Source organism: Styela clava, chromosome 1 (genome assembly GCF_964204865.1).
Source record: "Styela clava chromosome 1, kaStyClav1.hap1.2, whole genome shotgun sequence".
Taxonomy (NCBI): Eukaryota; Metazoa; Chordata; class Ascidiacea; order Stolidobranchia; family Styelidae; genus Styela; species Styela clava.
In genome coordinates, this window is record NC_135250.1 from 29,719,546 (window position 1) to 29,738,865 (window position 19,320).

Consider the following 19,320-nt stretch of genomic DNA (forward strand, 5'->3'; position numbering starts at 1 on the left):
AAAATATTGTTGTGTCTGATCTCCATGGAAAACCGAAATCTCTGAACTTAGAGGTTGCGAAACAAAAATACAAATGGATTGATCATGACGTTGATACCAATAAAATAAGATGCAGCTGTTGCATCAAAAATAATTTAAGAAAATGGTTCATTAATGGAGGTGATAATATAGACGGGTTAATGGAATCGTTTAAATTGCACCAAGGGTCTGAAGAGCACACACGCTCTTTAAAAAAGATTCAAGGTGCCGGAGACAATGGCAATGATGATAAAGGAAAATCAAATGATGAATCAGCATCTTCCAAAACGATCTATATGTCTCCAAAAGTCACAATGCAAAAAGCTATTTATGACAAGCATAATTCGGATCCTAATTTTTACAGGAGAGATGTTTACTGCTTGCCGATAGAATGCATGAGCATCATACCTATCCCAGACATTCGACTTAGGAATCTATTAGAAAAATATGGCCTCAAGGGATCCGTGTTATTGCTTCCAAATCTGTCACCTGCGAAATTACGTGATGATATCTCTAAAGCCTTTCAGAAGACGTTTAATCTACGAACACAAGAATTGTTACAATTTGACTATCTTGCTCTGACCCAGTCGAAAAAGGAGCTAACGAAGCCGCATAAGTTGTTGCATTTTGACGGCAAGACGGTTTTATCTTTCATTGGAAAATCTCAAATGTACATTTTGTTGAGACAAAAAACACCGACACCTGAAGTCTGCTGGAAAGATCTGTTATTTCAGGAAGATAAATTACGCAGTCTAAGCGATAGAGAATATACCGAAATAATGCTGAGCGTTATGTATCGCTTAAGTTCGAATAAACACAAGAAGGAAGCCACAGACGAGCAAAAGCAAATGGTCGACTCACTTCTTGGAATGTACGAATTGAATAATTATCATCAATTGTTATTTACCGGTAATGGATTTAAACAACTAGTACTATTCACCAACTCTAGGAGAGATGAAGCTTTTAGTATTTCTCATGGCGATCATGTGTCTTTGGAAAAGACTTTTAAAAACTTATTCGGAGGGTATTTTTGGAATGGAATAGACGATTGGTGTGTAGTAAAGGTTCAAGGATGCGCTGAGTGCGCAAAAAAATATGGGAATAAATTATTAGCGTCGGAAAAAACGATGGACACAATAATGGAAGAGCTTATACGTGAGAGAGGGTCTGAAGAAAATCCTAAAGAAAGCACCTCGGCAGGAAAATCAAAAAATGCTGAAACAGAAAATACAAAACATGACACCCCTGGAAAAGGTGTTGTTGTTCAGCTACCACAAGATGGCGCTAGTGAATCCCAAACGGAAGATTTTAGTGAAAGCAGTCTAGTGGGAGAATCATCTGAACCTGCTTATCCCGAGAGTACTGGTGTAGCGTCTCAAAGACAACAGAATCTAGCTGACCCATACCCAATGCCTGATTCAGTTACCGGCACCCCGAAGAATTCGGAACCTTCGATTGTTATAAAACAGTCTCCAAGCACTCGTACCAGATCGGGAAGTTTGAGAGATACCAGACAAAAGTCGACACCCTTACGCATGGCTGATCCTCCGCAAACTATGCCTGCCAAGAACCGTCGCTCTGGGTCTTCCGATGCGGAAAAAATTACCCCCGTCATTAAAAAAGAACCGAGTGAATTACTTCCTCCCCCAGAAGACATAATAGATACTGACGATGAAATGGACAGGGGGGAAACCTTATATGAAGAAGACTTGGAAGAGGCAATCCAAAAAAATTGCAAAAATACAAGTGATGGGGCACATTGCATGAACGCAATGTGGTCAATGTACCTCCTTCAACAGCGAGGAATAAATTGCGATTTTTTTATCATGCTTTTGCCATCGATTTACAATGGTCTCAAAAAGCCGAAAATTTACGGAGTACATAAAATTGTCTTTTCTGCGATTTCGCGGCGTATCCGTAACATTTCTAAAACGACGATTAAAATCGGTGGGAAGGTGACTTGTGAAGCCATGGAAAGCGTGATTGAGTTTGGATACACTGGCCGTTTAATTGGGATCTCTGAATTACAACTCACGAGCATCGCTCAAATCAGTTCAGCATCTCTGGCTCTGGATATTAAGATAGATCATTATCTTCAGAAATATCGCCCCGACTTTGTGAAATCTACGGCGAAAATTCTCGTCAGCCAGCACCCATCGGATGCCATGGTTCAAAGTTCATCAGGAAGTCAAAGCAATAATTTTACTCTCCACGCGGAAGTTGAAAAATTCTCTCCTTTCGTGAACAGGAACTTGTGAGTGAGTGAGTCAAACAGTAGTTGATTGCAACTCCTCTATCAGGATTGAATATAATTGCTTTTATGTGGATGAATTGAGACTGAGACCTTACTTAAATCGACTCTTTCTATCTGCTTAGACTAGTGCCACAATCTGTCCCGCCAAGCCATTTAGTGTGGCCCTTGACAACACAGTTTGACATTTCATGTTTGAAAAGGCTGTACAAGTACCGGCTGTACGAGTAATGATTTTTGCTTGTTGCTGTGTTAAATTTTTTGCCATTTTGCCTGGGACCTTCATTCTCTTCTCTTGCCTTTACTTCGGCACTCTGGTTGTGTTTAATTACTTATTGATTTTAATCGGTAAGTACGTTGATGGGTATTTGTATGTATGTCTGTTAGATGCACGCGATATCTCACGAAAGCGAGATTGAATCTGCTCCAGATTTTGCATGTGCATTCATCATATGTCGTACCAGAAGCCTATTGATTTTGGATGAATTATGTCGTATAATTAGCACGTTATTAATTAATTAGTGATGGGACACAAGGTGTCACTATGAGTAAGAGAGCTGTTTTGGGGGATCCCCTAACTTTCGATCCATAAGTCTTCGGTCTCTGACCGATATTCTCGTTTTTTAATCTGTTGTGTACATATATTTTGCTGGCCCAGCTAAATGTTTGAAGTTGTTTATATGGAGAACCGAAAAAATTGTTGCACAGCTCTGGCTTAAATTATGTACCACTGCATTTTTTCTATATATCATTTTCATGTAAAATATAATCATCACAACCTTAGTATCATGTTGCTACAGATAAGAATGTCCATATCATGGTTTTGTATACAAGGATTCTATACTTCTGAAGTATGTGAACCGAGATGGCGGACATTGGAACATAGTATGTGTACCAGGTTAGGTTCAGACCCTAATTTTATTCCAATTTCCCCTATTTTATTTCTGGTTCGAGTTCGGGGGCTATCCAAGTAACTCCCGTAGTGTGTGTACCTGAAAATAGGGCCTAACCCTAACCTGGTACACATACTACATTCCGGTTTCTGCCATCTTGGTTCACATACTTCGGTAGTACCAAGGATTCTATGTTGTAAACCAGCGTTTTTCAAACTGGAGTGTTTCATAGAACAGAGACCAAATTGATTGCCATGACGATATCTGCCGTACTTTGGAGACTTTGGGTTGTAAATTTGTCTCCCAATTGGCTACAAACAGGTGAATAGACATTGCTATCTAAACAGGTGGACAGGCCTCGTGCAAGTCTGGAAAGCATGGCGTTTTTGTCAATCGTTCAATATCGTCAACTGTCCGCCTAATTTTTCATTTGCTGAGTTTACAGCTATCTTTTTTAATTTTGGTATCATAGGCTAAATTTCTCGAAATTTTAATAGATTGTTGGCTTTTATATGGAAGCCTTAAAAGATGTCGTAATAAGCCAATTGTGCAAGTTGTTGCACAAAGTAAATTTATTACATTTTGGTATTGCGCGAAGCGAGATAAAAAGCGTAGGTATTCGGGGGCAAAAAGTTTGAGAAACGCTGTTGTAAACAATTTGACAGCAAAACCTTAATTTATGTCGAGTTCACAGCACTGGCACCTTTTGATTTGCTATTTGATTATTCAATAGGTCTGTTTCAAACAAATTCATTTTATTTATCTATGTACATTAATATGCATAAGGATGACCATCAATTCTATGCATCTAAAACTAATACCGTATATCCCTGCATATATGTTGATCCCCTAAAAACGGCCCTGAAACGACGAATTTAAGAATATCGAACATAAGCCGACCCTACAAATCGATCATGCGTATGACAATGACAAGTTATTGTAACCAATCACAGACTGTTATCGCTGTCAGAGTGCACCAAACGATGCTTTGCGTGTGTTTGTGCGCACTTTTATCGTGAGAACTCGAGTTGTAACGGTTGGAATTGAGTTAGCATAATTTCGTTTGAGTGCAATCATAGTTATGCGTATATGAGGCCGACCACCTAGTTTGGCAACTTTTGAACTCGACTTATATGCGAAGATATACAGTAACTGGCAAATGAATCACGAAGCCGGCATAGTTGTGTGTTTTGAATTAAAGAAAAAAAATCAAGTTGCTTTTTGTGTGTCATAATAAATGTCATTTTTCTTATTTCATTTTTTTAATTTTATTTTTTTTTTCAAGTGGTAAAATTTTGCAATGCTGCCATTTAGTACATTATTTCGTCACAATCATCTAGTCAAATTTTTTAATATTTGAATTGCCCTATTTTACGGCCAGTCTTATTGGACACTGGTCTTAGGTTGAGGTTTTGTCTATACATGAGGCGGACTGGTCTACAAGCAGCAACCGGTACTGGTCTTAAATATAGAGGGGAAATAAGCATGAAGCTCTACCTGATGCATACATAGGCACGCAATCGATATTTGAGAATAAATAAGGATTTAAAGCGTGCCTTATAGTTTATAAAATATGAACATTTTTATGATACCAATGCAAATTGAATTGAATAATTCAAACTGACCTTTCTTCTTACAAAATCATGTTATACAGCTGTATGGCCCATTTTATTATGTAAAACACAATAATGTGCCCGCTCACTGCTAGAATATAATAATTAAAATTGTCGCCATTGCCGTCATTTCTTTTATTTGATTTGTTAGAACTTGTTTTTCCTGAAATCTTTCCAAGTCTTAGGTTCATTTTATTGTAAAATCAATGGAGCATAACTGGCAGCATAGTTGCGGCCTGACAAGCATAGGAATGTTTCTGCCGGTTATATTTCACTGATTAATCAGTTGTGGTAATATTGGTCCTAGTCTACTTTGGTACTGTCTGAAATCAATCAAGTGTGAATATAGACAGAATAATCCCACTCTAACAAAGGAGTTCAAATGCTGCCTTTTCATGCTTCATTAATTTAATTTTCAATTCTGAATGGAACCAAATTGTACCAGATTAGACTAGAAATTGTCTTGGAGCTGACCAATAAATTTAATTGTTTAAAACCTATCCCACACCGAAAAATAAAAAGTATCTTAAACAAATAATTTATAATGTTAGGTCCCTGGAGAATCTGGAAAGGATGAATTTGTTTTTTTATTGTCAGTGTCCCCATACTATTGAAATTGAAAAAAAAAATGTTGACTCAATGTTTCATTTTTCTGTGTGGGATGGGTTTTAAATTACTAAGCTACAGTAATATGAATTCTGTATTATTATTTTTTTATGTATTTTTGTGATTAACATAAAGACTAAAAAAGTTATAGCCATCCCTTTTTTATCACCCTTCCCTTCCAATGGTAATTGCAGCATTCGGAATGCGTTCGTTAGGCCATTTTAAGGTCTTAATCAGAGGTGTGCAACAAGCGGACTGTCGGCCACAACGCTTTTGTCACTGCGTTAAATGTTTTTCCGTTTTGCCCAGTGCCTTCATTACTGCGAAGGTAAGAGATTCTGCATTTTTGTGTAGCCCACTTAGATGTCTGAAGTTCGTTACATGGCCCACCAACAAAATATGTTGCGCACTCCTGATCTAAATAGCCCATTTTTGATGATTCCCTATGTTGCCTAGTCACACCTCAGTGATCTTAATTCTGGCTGAATCAAATATTACTCAAGTTAACCAGACTTGCATATTTTACTCACCTTATTCACATTTTTTAAGTAATTGTGTACAGTTTTTTTCCTCATTCTAGAAAATGTTAAACTATTTTTAAACTTAAAATATTAGTCTACAAACATGGCTACCTCTACTTTATTCGATGATCCTTCAATCCCGTCGTTTCACGAGTACCCGACACGACGTCCGTTTTTAAACTCTGATATAACGAGACCGCCGGGAAAACCATCGAAGTCATACCCAGAAAGTAACAGTGAAGGTTCGTTCTAGTTTTATTGAAGAATTCGCCAAAAAAATGAAATAGGTACCAATATAGAAAGAACACTGCTAAAAAATAAGTCATTGGTAGGACTGGGCATTTGGAGTCGAATCAGACAAGATTTTCTAATTGCCGCCATCTTGTTTTTTCAGTCCGCCAGGCTCGGCAGGTCTGAATGAATCTCTCATTTTGTTCATTCATGTCAAATTTTCAAAATGCAATTTCATTATAGGGTTGTTTTCTTTCGAGCGAGTTATTGATGAAACATGGTACTTACTATGTGTGACTCTCAGCGAACTGTCTCTAGCGCAAGTCGCACTCTAGCTTTTGAACAATTCGAATAGTTTTAATTTAGTGATGAGCTGGAAAAATCGAAACGTAACAACAACCGGAACGCACATAATTTGTGAAAATGCATTATATTTACAAGATAACAACACGTCTGCGCTCGCAAAAATTTTTCGCTGTCCCAAGATAGAGCTGAGGAGCTAAAAATAGATAAGATCCGAAAAAGCTCATTATTATAAGCATGAGAAATATTGTAATAATGATGTAAAATTAATTATAAGGCAACAAACTTATTTTTCCATTTTCCAGCCGTTCTATCAGCATTGAAAGGTTTGCAAGAAAAAATCAGGAAACTTGAACTGGAACGAGCACAGGCTGAAAAGAATTTGAAATCATTGGCTACAGAGACTAATTTATATAAGGTGAGTCGCTAAATGTTTGTATACCGCTGCTCAATAACCTAAGCAGGACTTGGTTGAAATAAAGGTCAAAGGCCAAATAAGGAGGAAGTGACTAAGAGGAAGGTCTAATGATATGCTGAAAGTTGAGGATATTCAAAATTAACGGAATATAAATGACACACAATTGACTACATTTAATATTTTAAATTATTTTTGAAATATCATTTCAAGCAATAAAAGTCTAAATTGTGTAACACTATATAATCGATTAGAAAACAATCATTGGGTCACACATTGTTTCTTTTCTCATATATTATCATCTCATTATAAGTCGGACAGAAAAAATTGAAATAAAAGTCTGCCGCGAATTGAGAAATGGCAATAAAAGTGGGCCATATCATAAAAAAAATTTTAAATTCTTATTCTATGCTTAACTGACTAATAATACTCACATATATTAATCTTAAGTGTTTTAATTCCATTTAGCAAAGTCTGTTAAGATCAGATCATGCTTGTTTCGGTAGAAGCAGGACCAATCCAACAAAATTTATTGTTAGCAAAAGTAGCAAGAAATTTTATTAATTCATCAACTGGAGCGTCCAAAAAAATGGTGAATTAAACGTGATAAGAACAGCTGTACATCGTTAACTGCTGTCATTGTCTGTATGTCGAACAGGATGGCGGCCTCTCTTTGAAGTGCGGTGTCTAAAAACACACTCTGACTTCCGGCCTTATCAGCTTTCAAAAAGATCAGAGACAAATAACAGCATGATACTTTAATGTCAAATACCATCACATCATGATTGGCAGACCTTTACAGCGTACCGACATGAAACAACATATTAATTAGGAGATATAGTTAACAAAAAGCAGACAGAATGCCTGAAACTCTTTCGCGAAAAAAACGCCAACAACGCAAGAGAGGAACTAACCCCATATGCGTATTATGCAAGAAGATTAAAAAATTGTGCAGTTGTGCTAAAATGCACATGCGTATTATCTATGGGTGCTTACTATGCAAGGAGAAATAGGATAATTGAAACCTTACCAGCCCAGATAGATTATTTTTAACCACGGTACATAAATGGCCATACATTGCTTATAATTTTTATACCTCATTCAAACTTGGTAGGACATAAACTTTTCTAAACAGGAAAGCTTATATACGTTGGTAATTCTCGGTTTGAATTGTTGATTACTTTCTGCTTTTGGGCTTTTGTTCTATAATCATTTGTTTTGTTCAATCATCCACGACAACAGAATTGAGTTCTCGATTTCAGTTTGAATTGTTGTTGAATTTTTGCTTTTGTTCTGTAAGCATTTGTTTTGTTTAATCATCCGCGACGACAGAATTGAGATCTCACTTTTAGTTTAAATAAGTTTAATAAAGAGATGTCACGTTTTATTGTTTTGATTTCACAATAACAACACTACACCTTATGTGATAGGACTTATATTTTCATAAGCTTAGAATAGAATCATTCTCACTAATACGTAAGAGTATATATATTTTGGAATATAGCATCACATAATGGTGAAAGGAATAAAAGTGATCATAAAATATTACAGAAAGGGGGCGGGGAAGACTGCAAGGTCGACAAGGTCGATCGACCTCTGAAGAAAATTCCCACAATCAAACATTATTTACAATATTAAAAACTTATTTTAAGTCGGGTGAAAAAAACAGTCATCATTGGCTGTAAAGAAAATTAAAGAACATAGTTTACACAATATTCAAATACAACAGTATTTAAAAAACGGTTGAATATCAAGATTATTCAAGAATTGGAATTATTGCATTGTATTTGATTTCTGTATTGGATCATTGATTTTTCATGAAGTTTTTGAAATATTTTTATTCAAAATAAATTGCCAAGAAGTATTCCAGGAAGGGGGCGTAGTAGGAGGGTGGGGTTTGAGGGTAGTTGCTCCCCCTTTTGAAATGTGAAAATTTTTTATAGATCGAAACGCTTTTTAGACCTTCTTCATAGCCAGACTGTATACAGTTACAACCAAATAACTCTTCTTTTTCTAACATTTTCCATTCTTAATATTCAGGACCTTTTATCCTCAAAGCAGTCACCCACAAAATCTTCATCATCCAGTCCAGAGCAGTCTCCAGAACCTCACGTTCCTCTCAGAAAAACTAGATTTGCTTCTCCATTGTATGCAGGATCACCAATCAGCCATTCTAGAAGAGATGCAGAAGGTATGCATGGGTACTTATCAGACTTTCATGACCTATGGCAGACATGGGCAAAGTGTGGCCCGCGGGCCAAATCCGGCCCGTTAATTCAATTTGGCCCGCCCAATGCTGCCACAACCAATCTAAAACTAAATTTTGATGTTTTAGCTAAAAATAGCTCAAGGAATTTGTTAAGATTGCGGTTAAATTTAGTTTTGGCTTGAAGTATATTGTTTTTAACAATTTTGTAACGCTGTAAATATTGTTCATAAAATGTAACTTACTGGTATTACATCACTCTTACATGGCCCGCCAGTCTAGGTGGGCAAAAGTTTTGGCCCCTGGTTCAAAAACCTTACCCAACAAATTATAACAAATTATAGCCCACTGGCCGGATCTGGCACACCAAAGTTTCTCATCTGGCCCACTCGTGTCTGCTGCAATTATGACTAGCCTATAGTTTTTGGATAGAAATATTCTTTGAAAATATTGATGAAAACAACTTCATAATGACCCCAATTGTGACTTTGTGCTTCTTATTTTTATATAAACGTTAGCCTGGCTGTCGTAAATAAACTGTTTTTATTCTATTTTACAGAAGTCGAATCTCAGCTTCGAGGTGCGGATACAAGATGCAACGTTTTAGAACGACAACTGGAAAATATGAGAAAGATGGTTCAGAATGCAGAAAAGGAGAGAAGTGATGCGTTAGAAAGACAAATTGCTCTGGAACGAGACAGAGGGAGAATAACCGCTGAACATAGACAAGCTCAGGAAAAGTATGTTTTGTATTTTGTTTGAAAAACTGTTATAAACCCCACTTTGCTCACAAATATTTATTTTTTGGTCATTTTTGAAAGAACATATTCAGGGAACAGAGTGAAAAAGCCTATCTGAGCAAATTTTTAGCAGCTACTGAATTTCCATGAGCTACTGAAACCACATTGAAGTACAGGGCAGTGCTGCCAACCTTTTATGGCTTGTGGCCCATTTATGGAGGCTTTTAGCACTCATGGCCCCCTGCTTACACTCAGTCTTTATCACAGTAATATTTCGATTGGTAGATTCCAAATCCCATTATGTTCAAACAATTCATGCTCAACAAAGTGAAAACACCCTGTAAAATAACTTTATCAAGCAATGAAACTAGGAAGAACAGGGAGTTTTCTAGTAAAAGTAAAATCGAGCATTGTGGCTCCCCTCAAAGTTCTCTGTGGTCTCCTTGTTGGATCCGCTGGTATAGAGGAACTCTATTTGTAATCTACTATTTCATATACATTCTGGAATAGTATTTTTTATGTCTGGATTATAGAATATACGTTAAGAATTGATGAAAGATTCGAATTTTTTCAAAATTGTAGCTTCTTAATTTTTACATACCGGTGTATGTCTATACAGTTCATGAAAACATTGCATTGAAAAAACAAATCTATTTGAATGTTTTATCAATTTTGAAAATCTCTATGATCGACCAAAACCATTGCCACAATTCCTCCTAATTCCAGTCTTATATCATTTTTATTATATTTTCAGACTTGCCAAATTATCAACAGTAGAAACTCAATACAAAAGTTTGGCCCAGGAGAAAGCTGCTACTGAGGTAATTATTTATTATGCTGTGTTTGTATGGCTAACCTAGACTATGGCGAGGCCCTAAAATTGTGTAAAGCCCAGTCGGAGTAAGAATAATAACTGAAAATAAATCCTGTACTTTTTATTACCTTTTTACTGACTATATCCTCGCATATAAGCTGACCTCCTAAAACGGTGAATTTGAGTCTTTGAATCCTAATTAAGCTCTCTTTACTAAAGAGCACACAAAAGTCCGAATCTATTCAATGAGTTTGAGTTTGGGAAAGCTGAAAATTTGAGATAAAAAAGATTTGTTAGTTTCTCTTCAAATTTTCATACAAATTTTAGAATTTAGAAGTTAAATTAAATGACTTTTTTTTGTAAAATTGCATTTGTAACCAATAAACAAAACTTGCATTTTATCGTCACCATATTTTATTTTAGTCTCGAATCACTGATTTAGAAGAAAAACTGAAATACGAAGAACATCAGAGAAAACTTTTAGCTGATAAAGCTGCACAATTACAATCAGAGGTAAGTTTAAATTATAAATGATAAAGAGTTTGAATATACGCATCAGCCGGGCGCTCCACTCTCTTGGCTTGCGAATATCATTTGCTTCTAAGTTTGATCCACAGTCAACTTACGATGCCACTCTGCCAAAGTGTATAATTCTTCTATCATCTCACTAGGCGGAGAGCAACAGAATCCTTTTGAAAACACAAATTCCAACTCGAGACGCCGGGCCACAATCTTCTGAAAAACCAAGAAGTACAAAAGCAACAAAGAAAACAACTAAAAAGAAGAAACAAAGACCCCAGTCAGCACCTCAACCACAACAAGGTAAAATTGCCAATGTCCAAATTTTTAATTGATCAATAGTTCACTCCTGTGGTCAGGGGCTTACACAGGAATTTTCAAAGGGGAATAGGGTCTGGAATTACTAATTGCCAAGTTAACCTTTCCAGCAGACGGGTCCAGTTGGAAAATTTGGGTTTCAAGAATCTAGACCAGGGGTTCCCAAACTTTTTTGGCCACGGGCCAAAACTCGAATCGGAGGGATGTTCGCGGGCCGGAAGAGTGTAGCGCCTGAAAGCGTGTGACATGTCTAAGCTCTTATGGTTCATAACTAAATTACTGCCCTATGTAATCATAATACCGGTACGAATAATTGAGATAATGCTTTAATTGAATTGTTACGATAAACACTTCCTTAAAGTGTGATGATTGCGTAACACTTGTCGCTATCTAGAATGCGAAAAGGTGAAGCAAAATCTGTTGCACACTATTTCACTCAAGCTCGGCGGGCCATTTTGAATTGTTACGCGAGCCGGATTTGGCCCTAAAAAGGGCGCTCCAGAAGTATGTGTACCAATATGAAGGTAACTAATTTTGTTCGCCTACCTCACATCAAGAAGAAAATGAAACCTTCGGGCAGGGGGTTTATTCACTTCGCTAACATAGACAGTCCCCGAACTCGTAATAGAACTAAAATAAGGAAAATCGGAATAAAATTATGGCCTAACCCTTACCTGGTACACATACTGCGGGAGTACCCTAAAAAGTGCTATATAACCCAACTATCAGGGACAGCCAAAACCAAATATCGTTCTATTCCGAATACATTCTGGAAAAGTTTTTGAAAATATTGAGTTTTGAATACATTTTAAGTTGGGGCAAATGCATGTGGAAAATGTCATAAATCCACTAATGAAGTTTTTTTATGAGGATCATTCATCTTTATCAATGCATCCCCCATTTAGGTTATTGGGGGGATAACTGAAAAAGGTCCAATTACTATATCTTCGATATCGATCATATTTGAAACGATACAAATGTAAAGGTCATTGTTTTCTTAGTATTGTTTCTTATCGGTTGAGATATCGTACGTTTTAATATGCTCATCTGATTGCAGAACTCCTCGCTGCCGAAGAGCGTTTCACATAACCTCCTCCACCGTCAAGTTCATGCTTCCGAAAAAAGGGTGTTTCACGTAACCGCTGGTCAGTTATGGCTTCCTCAACCATTGAGTCCATGCTTCCGAAAACAAATAATTGGCTAACAAACCCCATACCCGACATGGACTGGTAACCGGACGAGAGGCCGTGGTTTGCCATATGGTCAAGCCGTCTTATCGTCTTTTCTCTCCTCTGAATAAATAGTTAAATCCTATCCTATGACACATATCATTGAAGCTTGAAGGAATATTGCTAATACAAATTTACTTATTTTTAATAATCTGTTTCCTACAGCTACCAGAAAAGTTGTTCGTAGACCAGCACCTCAATTTACCAGACAAGCAGGACAACCCCACTACAGATTAAATCTTGCTGATGTTCCTTTTGTTACTGGAACGGTAAGTCTACTGCGAAGTATTTATTTACTGTTTTTTTAAAGTAACAGTTTATTTACAAAAGCTAGTCCAACACATAGGCTAACGTTTATATAATAATAAGCAGAATGTAACAATGTCGAGGTCATATATATTCCAGTATTGATTTTTTTAAATAGTATTCCAGGAAAATAGCTAACCTGTAGTGAATTTCTCCTAACTAAAGAGATATAAACAACTTCTATTTTCTTCAGAATCCTGGAGCTAGTCATGCAGTGGCTGCAAATCTTCAGAAAGTTTTATTTGATTTGAAACATCACAATCCAATATATTGTAACGATATAGTTGTGAGCGAGAACAGGATGGACGAGGGGTAAGGAATATTTGTTTATTACTTAGGACAGCGATTCCCAGAGGGAGCGCACTGCTGCTTCGCACCAATTTCATAACCGTGTCCCGAAAATTTAACCGAGTTGGGCGAATATGAGTGATTTTTTCAACATTTCAAATGTAAATTATGCACAGAATAAGAGTTAAACTTTTGCCTACATTCCTTCTCGTGTTTATAAACTAAAGGAATAAAGTAAACATTAACGATCATAAAATTGAGTTCTATTTAAAAGCGTCCATTTGTTCCGTGTGTGTGCGCCCTAAGTTTTTATCTTTGAGATGTTTAAGTAACTCATGGTTGCGTTGACTAACGAAAAAATTAATGCATTACTACTCTAAAATACCGCGGCAATCTGCGGACACAAAATGTGTGGTAAACTGCCCGATTATAATTAATTTTTGATTTCTATTTTCGTAATTCGAAAAACAAAAGCATTACTATTCTAAAATACCACAGCAATCGGCGAACATGAAATGTCTGGTAGCCAGTTTTTAGATAACAGTTATTCTATTGTTTATTGCAGTGTTCTTCGACCTTTTTTCATCGTGGTATACCTTTTACAAGTTTTCAAGAACTTTGTATACCTTACAAATACCAATGTTTATTTGAGGGTTAAATAAACATTAAATTTAAAAAAAAATATTGTACAAATTAATAGGCAAGTGTCCGCAAGTTATAAATTTGCCGTCCTGATAGCATGTTTTGATTGGTTAATTTTCTCTTAAACTTAAGTTATAAATTTGCCGTTCGGATAGCAAGTTTTGATTGGTTAATTTTCTCTTAAACTTAAGTTATAAATTTGTCGTCCGGATAGCAAGTTTTGATTGGTTAATTTTCGCTTAAATTCCCATTGAGAAAATATTTAAAAACACTTTTCATTATGTTTTCATTTCAGGAGTATAGAAGAGCCTTCGAATCTACCAAACAACACTAGAGGTCGCCCAAGTTCTGCACCATCACAAAAATCGATGAAAAAGAAATCAATGAAACCCCCTCTCCCCCCATCAAGTACAGAACAAGATTTATCGGAGTTATTGGTAGCTCTTCAAGATGAGTTTGGAAAAATGACTTTGTGAGTATATTTCTTGTAATGATTTTAAAAGCGGCTGTGGAGTTTGTATTTTATGTATTTCATGTTTTTCCTTGATAATTCGGCGTCGCACTAACAAAAATTTTGGACACCACTCATTTAGGAGTAAAGAAATATTTGTCATCGATCAACTCTGGATACAACTAATTTTGTTCGCCTACTTTACATCAAGTTGTGTAAAGGGACTGAAACCTATGGGCAGGAGTATATTCACTTGGCTAACGCAGACAGTCCCGAACTCCTAATAGAACTAAAATAAGGAAAATCTGAATAAATTATGGCCTAAACCTAACCTGGTACACACACTATGGGAGTACCAACTGTTCTTTCCTTTAGGATAATCAGAGAATCTTATTTCTATTCAGTGAACATCAAGTCCTCGTCAAACAACTCGGAGAAACAACGAATGGACAACTCAAAGATGATTTGGAGAAAGAGCTTGAGTCTGTCGTTCAAAAAATGGAGCAGAAAGCGGATCAAATTGCCACTGTGAGGCGACATAGAGCTATTTTAGAAGACAAAAGAAAGAAAACTCCGTCTGAGAAAATGAACAAACCAAGTATGTACGGTTTACTTAGTGTTATGATCTCCTGAATCTGTTTTGGTAGCATTTTAGTGTCTTGTATTGTTGCTTAGAAATGAATCTCTCTCATCTCTGAGTGAGTGCAACTTAAAGCTGGAGACATGATTGCGATCGCATCCTACTGCGTCCGAGAAATTGAACAAACCTGGTATTTATCAATTACTTTGCCTCCTGAACTCCAAGAATCTGTTTCAGTAGCTTCTGCTATTTTAGTGCGTGGAAATGAATCTCTCTCTCTCATCTTGCAACTTAACGTTAGGGACATGATTGCAATCGCACCCTTGATTTACCAGAGCTGAGTTCACAGGTTCGAATCACACAGAGATAGTTTTTTATTGTATGGCACTCAAATGAAAATACTGGGATTGAACATACGAGTGGGCGGTTGAGTGAGATGACGTCATCGAACCGCGCATCTCGGCTGCCTCTGGGCCATTCAACAAGAGAGCGTTGCCACGGACCATTGTATGGCCCAGGGCAGCAGATTGCAAACTTTTATAATCTGGGGCCCCCTTTCCAGTGCCTCCCTCAACTTTTGGCCCCCAACTATTCTATGGACAAAATCTAGAATTGCTGGTAGTGCGTTTGCTCCAGTTTATAACCTGTGTGATGTTTAACAATAAAAAAGACATCAATCATGATGAGTGCTGGAGTAGCATGAAGCGTTTGGAATGCTCTTGCCATTAGACGTGATTACCCTGTGTGAGATGGGGGATAATTATGTGCTAGGCAGGGTTACCCAAACTTTTTGGGTGGCGGACTCCTGTATGTGAATCTTAATTTTGACGGCCACCCATCCTATGTCGTATCAATTTCTGCACTTAACCAACGAGGAAATATAATGTTTCCTTTGACGAAATAAAACTCATGAATGTCTGAATCAATACATACTAGTGTTAAATACTGATAGGCTAACAGCAATTCGATAAGTTGAGATATATCTGTATATGTTTCAAACTCTTTTCATATCGTTGCGGACCCCAGTTTCGGAAACCCACAATCCGTCACAGTAAACTACTGGTACAAAATCTTTACGACTTACGCGAAAGCGGAATCGTGACAATTTGCGCAATTTTTTATTCTGTTATCGCACACAATAAACGAATCTCGTAGAATCCACGGAAATTTGTTCGAGCGTACAATAACTGATACAAAGTTTTTATATCTTTGTACACATTTGGACAATTATTGATATTTAGGTACATGTTTTGTTATATTTTTTGTATTTTCAAATGCGTAAGAACGAATTAAAATAATTACCATTGTTCCCATGACAGCAAAAGATTTAATACTCGGACAAATCATTAATCGAACCCCAATCCCTAACGAATTATGTTCGACTACCGAGGTATCATTGTAAAAATTCCCACTGCTTACCTGCATTTTCACTTAGCACCACCGCGGCTAAATTAATTGCTTAACTATTCTGATTCTTTACACAGCACATCCACTTCACCAAGAATATCCCCCCTGCCCGTAGGTTTCAGTCCCTTTACACAACTTGATGTAAAGTAGGCGAACAAAATTAGTTACCCCCATATTGGTACACACACTTCTCGAGCGCCGAAACTCCTGCCTGGGGGAAACGTTTCCTCAATTTATATTTTTTTATGCAGCACGTCTGTCTGTGTTAGCCAAGTCAATAGGTTTCAGTCTCTTTATACAACTTGATGTAAAGTAGGCGAACAAAATTAGTTACCTCCATATTGGTACACACACTTCTGGAGCGTCAAAAATCCTGCCTGGGGAAGTATTCTCCTGGTTAGGAAACGTTTCCCCAATTTATATTTTTTTATGCAGCACGTCTGTCTGTGTTACCAAGTCAATAGGTTTCAGTCTCTTTACACAACTTGATGTAAAGTAGGAGAACAAAATTAGTCACCTCCATATTGGTACACCCAATTCTGAAGCGTCAAAAATTCTCTCTGGGGAAGAATTCCCCTGGTTAAGAAACATTTCCTTAATTTATAATTTTTCACACAGCACGTCCACTTCTCCCACTTCATCAACAATATCCTCATGTGAGATCAAGATCAGCTTCGGGATCAAGAATGAAGCAACAAGCTCCAAGCTGTGCTAATAGGAAAGGGTGCTCTGTCAAAAGTTATTCTGCATCTTCATCGCCAGCAGGTACGCATGACTGATTCAGTCTGCTTTTTTCATGCTGTAGGTCAGGGCTACTCAACTGGCGGACCGCAGTCCAAATCCGGACCTTTCGAGTATTTGATTCGGACCGTATCAATATCTTTATTTTGGATCGTTAGCCCCACTTTTGAAGTTCACTCCTATAAAATGACTTTTATAATTTTGAATATATCTGAATAGAACTATAACACCATAATAAACAATTTTGATTTGCTATAATGCTAATAACCATTAGCCGGTCGAGGAAGTGCGCGTTTAAGGATGCTGAAATATAATTCCGGAAACACCGGACCCAAATAATTTTGAAGTTTTGTATGCGGATCTTCGGTAAAAATAGTTTAGCCCTGTCGTAGGTAACGCATGATTTTCTAACATATAACAGTGTAAATATCAAAAGTTTTTTTGTATCTTCATCGCCAGCAGGTACGCATGATCGATTTAATTTGCTTTTTCTTGGCTGTAGGTTATGCATGACCAATTATTTATTACATTTTGAGTGAACTTGCCTATGTCAGTCATAAGGTATCCTGCACCTTCATCGCCAGCAGGTGCGCTTGACTGATTTTATTTGCCTCTTTTCTGTCACAGGTTATGTGTGACTGATTTTTAAAATTATTTCAATTCATTTCTGAGCAAAGTAGCGATTAATGAAGTACCAAGAGCTGTTAAACTACATAGATTTATGTTGATATATTACGACCCATTACAGAGTTGATATTGATTCACTTTTTCCAGGTTCTGGCAAACTTCCCGGGGGAGAAACACATCGGAATCGACTCGCATTTCTACGAGACATGAAGACCGTACATGCAGCACTGAGGAAAGATGACATTAGCTGGGACTAATTTTAATTACTAATTAATTAATTAATAGGGATTTTAGGGGGATTTCAGAAAGATAGGCATTCTATATTCAGATAATTTGTGTTTTAGAATTATCTCGCAGTTGATCTAATTAATCATTTAATTAATTTAAATGTTTAATATCTCAGATTTAATTGAAACTGAGAATCCTATCCCACAATAGCTTACATTCTGGAATCTTATATTAAAACTAATCCCAGGGAATTGAAATTATTTCTATGCTATTTTTAATGGAAATGGACATTAGAAATAGTGAGCATTTGCAATCAGGTTCATTTATAGTAAGACATGCACAACTGGTAAGTTCCGATTATCTTAAGATAGGATAATAGTAATCTAACCCAACATGACCTATATGAACCTGGTAAGAGCATTTCATATTTGAAAATATAATTTCAGGAAGTATATACCTAAGGCCGCAAGTAGATTATTACTTATCGATTTTAATCGGTAAGAATGTTGATAGGTATTTGTCTGTTAGATGCACATGATATCTCACGAAAGCAAGATTTAATCTGCTCCATGTGCATTCATCATATGTTGGACCAGAAGCCTATTGATTTTTGATGAATTATGTCGTATAATTAGCGAGTTATTAATTAATTAGTGATGGGACACAAGGTGTCACTATGAAGTAGGAGTGCTGTTTTGGGGGATCCCCTAACTTTCGATCAATAATTCTTCCGTCTCTGACCGATATTCTCGTTTTTAAATATTGCCACCCTTGTGGCGAAGTAGTTTTGGACCAAATACCCCCATAGGATTACGTTTTTCACTTCATTAGACGACAAAAGTAAGATGTTACATACAAATGTATTTAAATATTGCTAGCTATTAATTTAGTATTTTTTTACTGCAATAGCGTAGATTTTTTGTTTTAGGATTTTTATATATTTTGTTGTTTATTCTCCTATTTATGGTGGAGAAAGATATGTATTCCGTTTTGTATCGTCAATAAATGTATTTATATATAGTTTGTTCTTTTGAACAGACTTGTAAGCAGGTGTGTGCTAAAGTATTCTGCTGCCCAGGGCGAGTTTCTGATAATGATATCCCCTTTCGAAAACACAACTAAAACTGACAAATTGCTGCAATAACGACTAAAAAGAGCGTCAATGTCTGAAAATCTGTCTCAGCGGCCGCCGAAATTTCAATCGTTACATTGTGCTATCTTGCTGATTAGACAGAAGTATTCTGCTGCCCAGGGCGAGTTTCTGATAATGATATCCCCTTTCGAAAACACAACTAAAACTTGCTGCAATAACGACTAAAAAGAGCGTCAATGTCTGAAAATCGTCTCAGCGGCCGCCAAAATTTCAATCGTTA

General features: G+C 36.7%; 1 protein-coding gene across 1 annotated transcript; it reads left to right on the forward strand.

Moving 5' to 3' along the window:
- Positions 1–5,965: 5,965 nt before the first annotated feature.
- Positions 5,966–18,967, forward strand: LOC120334751 (centrosomal protein of 57 kDa-like). Its single transcript, XM_078113307.1, has 13 exons — positions 5,966–6,144; positions 6,742–6,854; positions 8,892–9,042; positions 9,617–9,797; positions 10,552–10,618; positions 11,035–11,124; positions 11,283–11,433; positions 12,843–12,946; positions 13,177–13,295; positions 14,209–14,385; positions 14,769–14,962; positions 16,970–17,116; positions 17,867–18,967. The coding sequence occupies exons 1-13, from the start codon at positions 6,006–6,008 to the stop codon at positions 17,974–17,976; spliced, it is 1,743 nt and encodes a 580-aa protein (XP_077969433.1). The 5' UTR covers positions 5,966–6,005; the 3' UTR covers positions 17,977–18,967.
- The last annotated feature ends 353 nt before the right edge of the window (positions 18,968–19,320 follow it).